This window comes from Mesocricetus auratus, unplaced genomic scaffold, assembly GCF_017639785.1.
Source record: "Mesocricetus auratus isolate SY011 unplaced genomic scaffold, BCM_Maur_2.0 Super-Scaffold_100008, whole genome shotgun sequence".
NCBI lineage: Eukaryota > Metazoa > Chordata > Mammalia > Rodentia > Cricetidae > Mesocricetus > Mesocricetus auratus.
Genome location: NW_024429192.1, coordinates 82203731 through 82212162, shown reverse-complemented (window position 1 = coordinate 82212162; position 8432 = coordinate 82203731). Strand labels below are relative to the sequence as shown.

Here is an 8432-nt window from a genome sequence, read left to right as displayed (position 1 = left end):
GTGTGTCTGTGCACATGAGTGAGGTATATATGCACGTGTCTATATATGTATGGGTGTGCTCATCCATGTTCACATGGAAGCCAGAGATAGAGCTTGGATGTCTTTGATGTCTTCCTCTATCACTCTCCACCTTGGTTTTTTATTTAATATTTATTTATTATTTTTATGTGTACATGTTACTTGTATCTATAAAGTCTAGAACACAGTGCCAGATCTCCTGGAGCTGCAGTTACAGACTGTTGTAAGCTGCCCCAGTGTGAATGCTGGGAACCAAACTTGGGTCCTTTGCAAAAGCAGAAAATGCTCATAAGCACTGAGCTAGCTCTCTAACTCCTATTTTTGTTTTGTTTTTTTGAGACAGAGTTTCACTATGTAGTCTGACTGTATCTCCTGCCTATATCTCCCAAGTGCTGGGATGGGCCATTATACCCAGGTAATACTGATTTACAAAAATATATTTAATACACATTTACTAATATGTGCATGTCTACATACTTATTCAGTTTGGTTTTTGCAAATGCAGCCATACAAGAAACTTAATACGTGAACCAAGGTAAAGCATCTTAGACACTCAAATCAGGAACTAAGTGCAAACCCTTTATTTTATGGGACATTTGTCACAGTTTCTATGTCTGCCTGTCTTTGCAGCTCAACCATGACACCCAGTACCTTCACTTCTTCTTCTTCTTGCCAGGGCTGGTCTTGCTGCTCTGGGTGGAAGCCAACTCTTCTTTAGGAGGGCTGGGTGTGGGTGGCTGGGAGGATGGAGCATCCAAGGGCTCCTTGAGCACACTGATGTCAACATCGAAGTCTTGTCTTTTGGCCTCTTCTTCCCGTAGGATGTTCAGCCTAAAAATCAAAATGAGAACTTAGCTATTTTTTTTCTGTGAAATTTTGAAATCAGTTTTAAATATTTTTATTTTTCAAAAAAAGTATGTGGTAGCTGGGTGTGGCAGTGCACACCTTTAATCCCAGCACTTGGGAGGCAGAGGTAGGTATATCTCTGAGTTCAAGGCCAGCCAGAAAGTTACACAGTGTGACTGTCTCAAGAAATAAGCAAAAACTATGTTTATTTGTGTGCACAGGATGGGAGGTTATGTGCACATGAGTGCAGGTGCCCGTAGAATCCAGAAGATGTTTGATTCCCTGACATGGTGCTAGGAATTAAGCTCAGGTCTTCTGGAAGAACAGTACACACCCTTATCCCCTGAACTATCTAGCTAGCTATAAAACCAGTTTTTATGCTATTTCAGCAGTGCTTGTGAATAAAATGGTCTATTGTATTTAGAGTGCTCCAGGTAACATCTTTATGTTGATAATGTGACCTGGGAACACTTTTCTCTACAGCTAAGTAGCTAGAAAGTAGCCTGATGAGGTTATCTTTTGTCCCACCTGAGTGTTGAGCTTGTAGGTTTCATCATACCCAGCTGCAAAATACACAAAAGCTTTGGAATCTCTGGGAAGAGCAGAAGCCTTTTTTAAAAAATCTTGTCCCAGTGCTAGGGACCAAACCCAAGCCTCACATGTGTTAGGCAAGCGGCTACCACTGAGCTACATCTCTAGCCCTCAGGTCTTTCTCTTTTGTGCCATTAGAGACTAGGGCATTGTATGTTAGGAAATATTATTTTAAGGTGTGTGACTTGTTTATGCTGTATTTGTTTAACCCTGTGAAGCTGTGTTACAGTGCCTTTCTGAAACATTTGATGGTCTAATATAGAGCTGAATGGCCAATATCGAGGTAGGAGCAAGGCTAGGCGGGGCTGGCAGGTAGATAGGATGAATATGAGGAGAAATCTGGTAGAGAGAAGATCTAGGATATGAGAATGAGAGAGGAAGGAAGAGGACTTCAGGGGCCAGGCACCCAGTCACCCAGCCAGACATGGAGTAGGAAGGAAGAAAAGGTATACAGGAATAAAGAAAGATAAAAGCCCCAAGGCCAAAGATAGATGGAGTAATTTAAGAAAAGTTGGCAAGAAACAAGCCAAGCTAAGGCCAGGCATTTATAACAAAAAATAAGCCTCTGTGTGTAATTTATTTGGGAATTGGGTGGTAGGCCCCTCAAAAAGCCAAAAAGAATATAAAAAGCAAAAACAACACAGATAATTGTATGCTTTACTGTGAAGGCCATGCTTCTAGATATTGTATACTTCACTGTAAGTCTGTGGTCATAGGGCATCATTGTAACTTCACTGTAAGTCTGTGGTCCTGGACATCATTGTAACTTCACTGTAAGTCTGTGGTCATAGGACATCATTGTAACCTCACTGTAAGCCTGTGGTCATAGGGCATCATTGTAACCTCACTGTAAGTCTGTGGTCCTAGGACATCATTGTAACCTCACTGTAAGTCTGTGGTCATAGGGCATCATTGTAACCTCACTGTAAGCCTGTGGTCATAGGGCATCATTGTAACCTCACTGTAAGCCTGTGGTCCTAGGACATCATTGTAACTTCACTGTAAGTCTGTGGTCCTAGGACATCATTGTAACTTCACTGTAAGTCTGTGGTCATAGGGCATCATTGTAACCTCACTGTAAGTCTGTGGTCCTGGGCATCATTGTAACCTCACTGTAAGCCTGTGGTCCTGGACATCATTGTAACTTCACTGTAAGTCTGTGGTCATAGGGCATCATTGTAACCTCACTGTAAGTCTGTGGTCATAGGACATCATTGTAACCTCACTGTAAGTCTGTGGTCCTGGGCATCATTGTAACTTTACTGTAAGCCTGTGGTCCTGGGCATCATTGTAACTTCACTGTAAGTCTGTGGTCATAGGGCATCATTGTAACTTCACTGTAAGCCTGTGGTCCTGGGCATCATTGTAACTTCACTGTAAGTCTGTGGTCATAGGGCATCATTGTAACTTCACTGTAAGCCTGTGGTCCTGGGCATCATTGTGTGCTTCACTGTAAGCCCATGGTCCTTCTGCTTTGGGTAGTTCCTGAAAGAAAGCTGAGCATGTACCATGGAGGACAATTGGGGACCCTCTCCTACCTGGCTTCCAGCTCTTCATTCTCTATCTGCCTCTGCTGAGCTAGTGCTGCTTCCTCGAGCCTGTTTTCCTTCATTTTCTCCTTGAGCATCTCCTCATGTTTGTAGGCGTTGAAGAGCACATTCACAAAGAAGACGCAGAGGTTGTTCACCCACATGTTGAGTTTTTCTTTCTGTTCATCTTTGGGTTTTTCATATTTCTCTGCAATGCAGTGTAATTAAAACAATCATCAGTACAGTGTGTGTGGTATTTCTGCCAGCTGTGGTGATGCAGTGCCACTACAGCCTGTGAGGACTGAAGAAATTGCAAAATGCATTCACAACAACTGGGAAGAGCAAGTGCACAGTAGCCCATGGCTGACTGTCAATCCTGCCTTTCAGCCACCTCCCACATGTCTTTGTTTTTCTTGAACAGCAGAAATTTTTTGTTGTTACTTGTTTTGTTTTCCTTGAGATAGAGTCTCAATGTGTAGCTCTGGCTGTCCTGGAACTCACAGGGATCTGCCTGCCCCCGCCTCCCAAGTGCTAGGGGATTAAAGGCATATGCCACCATGCCAAGTTTTTTTTTAATCATATACATTCATGTATACACACAGACATACACATATAGGATATATACGAGGGCGAGATGTACATGCACACATGAGGTAGGTGCCTGCAGAATACAGAATAGGTGTAATTATATATGTATGTATGCGTGTGTGTATACATACATATATGGGATATATATAGGAGCGAGGTACATGTGTACATGTGAGTGCAGGTGCCTAAAGAGTACAGAATAGATGTAAAGACCCTGGAGCTAGAGTTACAGACAGTTGTGTGTGGAACTCAACTCTGGCCCTTTGGCAGAGCAATATCTGCTTTTTAATTTTTTTTAAAGATTTACTTTTTTGTTAGATTTATTTTTAGGTGTAAGTGTTTCTACCTGAATGTATTTATATGTACCACATGAGTGTTTGGTGTTCATGATTGTGAACCATCATGTCCATACTGGGAACTGAATCCAGATTCTCTGTAAGAGCAACAAGTGTTCTTTACCTTTGAGCCATCTCTCCAACCCTGAAATATGTGCTTTTAACCAAAGAGCTATCTGACTCTTGTGTCTTCATCAATGTGTACCAGTGCTTTTTTTTTTTTTTTTTTTTTGGTTGGTTTTTCGAGACAGGGTTTCTCTGTGTAGCTTTGGAGCCTGTCCTGGTACTCACTCTATATACCAGGTTGGTCTCGAACTCACAGAGATCCACCTGCCTCTGCTTCCCGCGTGCTGGGATTAAAGGCGTGCGCCACCAACGGCCAGCCAGTGCATCATTTTTTACATTCACTTTTGAGACTTTCCTAAATTTTCCCAGGCCCTGAGTTTGTACCAAATGTCATACTTGAGGCTACAACTTAATAAATTTCATACTTGAGAAATTATTTTGCTACTCAAGAATAGCAATGTATTCTTTTGCCAACATAAATGCCGACTTGATTATCTACTGAAATTAAGACCTACCAAATTAGCATTATTTTATGATTTTCTCAGACATGTTAAACATGTAAGGAGAAATCAGAGCTTCCCAAATAGTACTCCTCACCCTTCATGAAGTGACTGGGACTGAATGGGCAGAACTGAGAGACTCTGCAGTGGCACCTCCAGTCTCAGCCAGGCTGGCCTTTAGACATCTGGGACAAATACATGACACTATCTGTTTCCTGCATATTCAGAGCCTGAGTGCCACTAAGGCAAGAACCACTTTGTTTCCTAGTGAGCTCTGGCTTCTGGAGAGCTGGAAATCCAAACACTTCCCATGAGTCAACATCTTTCTTCCCTTTCTTTCTGAGATAGTATCTAATTCTTCCAGATCACCATAATTTTTCTAGTCTTTTTGGTGTGGCGCTGAGACAGTTGTGTAAGCCAGGCTGGTTTCGAACTATGTTCCTGCCAAGGCAGGTTTTCCTGCCTCTATCTACCAAGTGTTGAGATCACAGGTGTGCCCCACCATACCTGTTAATTTTTGTAGTCTTTGACGCAATCCTAACTTGTTCGTCACTTGACAAATTTTAAAATTTAAGGATTCACCCCAAAGGCTGGGCTTATAGTTGAGTGAACTGGTAGGCACATGTAATAGCCTGACTCCATCCCCAGAACCACAAAAAAAAAAAAAGAAAAGAAAAGAAAATTCAGAGAATGGAATTATATGAAACCCAAGACTCCAATTATTAAAGTCAGAAGTCTGAAAAATAAAGAATTATTGCTTCTTATATTCCCATTCTACTGAGGAGGCTAGCCAGAAGATAGTAAGCAACAGCTATGCTGATGAGGTCATCAGATGAAGTGGGATTATGTAGGTCAAGAAAATGGCTTTGACAGCAGACAAACCAGTAGCCATGGGCACAGTAGCTAGTACACAGTGGGCATTCAATCACTGTAAAAGGGCCAGAGGTGCAAGGCAAATCAAGATACAGCTAGAACTGAAGACCAATTGCCAACAAATAATATCAATGGTACAAAGCAGAGACACTATTTCAAAAACAAAAAGAGAAAGTAGGTATGACAAGGATAAAGATGCTTGCCACCTAGGCAGACAACCTCAGTTTAATCCCTGGGACCTACATGGAAGTAGAAAAATAAAATTTCCTGACCTCTACACGCACATTGTAGCAAACTAATGCCTACACATATAAGTGCCTAGAGACATACACTAAATAAACACAAGATGAATTTAAAGCATTAACTGGGTTTCCCTTTAGAACTCTTTCTGTTATGAAACTGTATGTCTTGGTCTGGGAAAGGTTTTTCACTAAGTATAGTCCTTAGAGAGGATGCTGGCCACCACAGGAGAAACACTTGCTGACCTGATTCACCCCAAAGGCAAAGGAAACAGGAGGCTGCTCTATCCTGAACACAGGATTGGTGGAGGCACAGAACCTGTGAAAACCGGCAGCCTTGAGCAATGATGAGATAAGGGAGGCATGGGGAAGAAATACTGCTGCCTTTCTTTCATCAGCAAGTGCAGAGATGGCAGGTGAGATTAGGGGAAACTCTTACTCGACAAAACAGCACATGTGTGGTTATAGCAGGGAATGCATGTGTGCACACTGCTAGGAATAAGCCATTAATGAAGAAAGTGCCAAGGAAGGGACAGCCACGAGAAGCTGTATACCAAGAGGACAGAGTCTTAAGAAAGCTGTGTGGTGCACAGCCTGCTATAGAGTATAGTCAGGAAGGGAGGGACCCCAGGCCTGTTGTGTCATGGGATCCAGGCTAGATGCAGCTGAGTGGGTCAGTGACGTAATGGAAGAAAATCCCCAGGACTGCATTCACACAGTAGAGCTAGGTGAGCCTAGTGGAGGAGGAGTGCTTGACCAGCATGCACAAAGCCCTGGATTTGATCCCCAGTGCTACATAAAACAGGTATAGTGGCATGCCTATTAACCTAGCACTTGAGAGAGGAGGCAGGAAGGATCGGAAATTCAAAATCTTCCTTAGCTACCTCTATAAAGTTAGAGGCCAGCCTGGGGTACACAAAACTCATTCTCAACAAATAAATAAATTAAACAAACAAATAAATAAATAAATAAATAAATGCATTTTAAAAACAGGGTACAGGAAGATGTAGTGGTACACACCCTTAATCCTAGAATTCAGAAAGCAGAAACAGGTGGCTGTCTGTGAGTCTGAGGCCAGTCCTGGTCCTACATAGCGAGTTCCAGGCTAGCCTGTGCTGCATAGTTGGACTCTATCTCAAAGTGGGAATGGGATGAGACTATGGCTAGAGAGAAAAGCAGCTCTGTGCTAAGAGGGAGTTTCTCAGACCTGAGGGGGCTGGGAGATAGTTGAACCAGAACCATAGGACTGACACTGTAGTTTGTATTAGAGTACTTGTCCAGTTCATGCGAAACCCAAGGTTCAATCCTGAGTATTGCTCCCTGCCCTACAAAGCCTGCTACGAAGCGCCACAGACCATAACTGTGTATAACTTAGAAGCAATGGTTTGTGAACACCAAGGTTCTCTGCTGAAACACTCACCATTTGGAGACATAAACACCAGCCCTCTTCCTTGATGTTTGAAGTTCATTTTGTAGTATTTGTCCTCACTTAGAGACTTCTTGAGCTTGGGCTTTTTAAAAAACACAAGGAAAATGTTATTTTGCAGCTTTGAAAATGAGAACCAGTCTTCTACATTGTAAATCTCAGGGGATTGTTAATGAGACTCTTCCTCTTTCGCTTTTGTTGTGTTTAGAGACAGTGTCTTAGACTAGCTCTAGACTTGCATTCTGCCTTGGCTCACAGAGTTCTTCTGAGTTTACAGGTGTGCACTGACATGCCCAGCTGTAGTTTTTTAGTTTTATTTGTTTGTTTTCTCCATACAGTCCATGCTGGCCTCCAACTCAACACTACAGCCCAGGCTGGGGTGAAGTTATTCTTGTTTTTGTGTTGAGCTAATTTAACTTTTTTTTTAAAGGCAGACTCTTAGTGTGTAGCCCCAGCTGACCTGGAAATGTCTACACAGACCGGGATGCACTTGAACTCACAGAGATCTACCCATCTCTGCCTCCCCGGTCCTGGAATTAAAGGTGGGCATCACTACACCTGTTTCATGTATTTATTTCTTTTAACTATAAAGTATCTTATTTGAGCTTGGGTTCTATCCCAAGATCAAGGCTCAACTGGCAATAGCCTGATGGTTGGCAGAGTCTTAGGATGGCCTGGCATCACATGGTGAGGGACTATTTTTTCCCCTGAATAAAATATTGCAGATTGGAGCCAGAGAGATGGCTCAGTGGTCAGGAGCACTTGCTGCTCTTGTGGAGGACCTGAATTCAGTTCTGAGCATCATATTAGCACCAGGACATCCAACACCCTCTTCTAGCTTCTGTGAACACCGACACTCACATGTGCACACAATACATAATTTAAAAATACTGCATTTTGGGGTGGGGGCTGAAGAAATGTAAGAATACTTTTCAAAGGGCCCAGGCTTGATTCCCAGCATACACATGGCAGCTCATAATCATCTATTATTCCAACCCTATGATTCTAATGCTCTCTTTTGGCTTCTGTAGGCACCAAGCATGTATAAACATACATGTAGGCAAAATCCTCATGCACATAAAAATAAATTAAAAAATTTTCAGTTTGGACAGGTGTGGTGATACATGCCCATATTCCCAGCATTTGGGAGGTAGAGACAGAAGGATCAAGACTTTACAGCCATCCTTTTTACACAGAGAACTTGAGGCCACTCTGGGCCAGACCTTCTCAGAAAAACAAACAAACAAACAAACAAACACACATACCCACCCTCATTCAGTATAGCTCACTGGCAGAGTGCTTGCTAGCATGGACTAGGCTTGAGTTCAACTACCAGCACCACAAAATAAATTTGAAAAACAACAACATGTAAGAAAGTAAAAGTGAAGTGTTTAAGACAACCAAACAAATCAATTTGTTAC

At 42.4% G+C, this 8432-nt stretch overlaps 1 protein-coding gene across 4 annotated transcripts in view; it reads right to left on the bottom strand.

Moving 5' to 3' along the window:
• Positions 1 to 584: 584 nt before the first annotated feature.
• The window catches only part of LOC101838786 (radial spoke head 10 homolog B), a 43827-nt gene continuing 35979 nt past the window's right edge, over positions 585 to 8432 (bottom strand). For all 4 annotated transcript variants that reach the window (XM_040751309.1, XM_040751311.1, XM_040751310.1 and 1 more), the window contains 3 exons: positions 7006 to 7096; positions 2994 to 3192; positions 585 to 849 (listed from right to left, as the gene is read on the bottom strand). In XM_040751309.1, coding sequence (XP_040607243.1) covers positions 672 to 849; positions 2994 to 3192; positions 7006 to 7096 — 468 coding nt within the window. In that variant the 3' untranslated portion in view covers positions 585 to 671. The remainder of the gene's footprint in view (positions 850 to 2993; positions 3193 to 7005; positions 7097 to 8432) is intronic.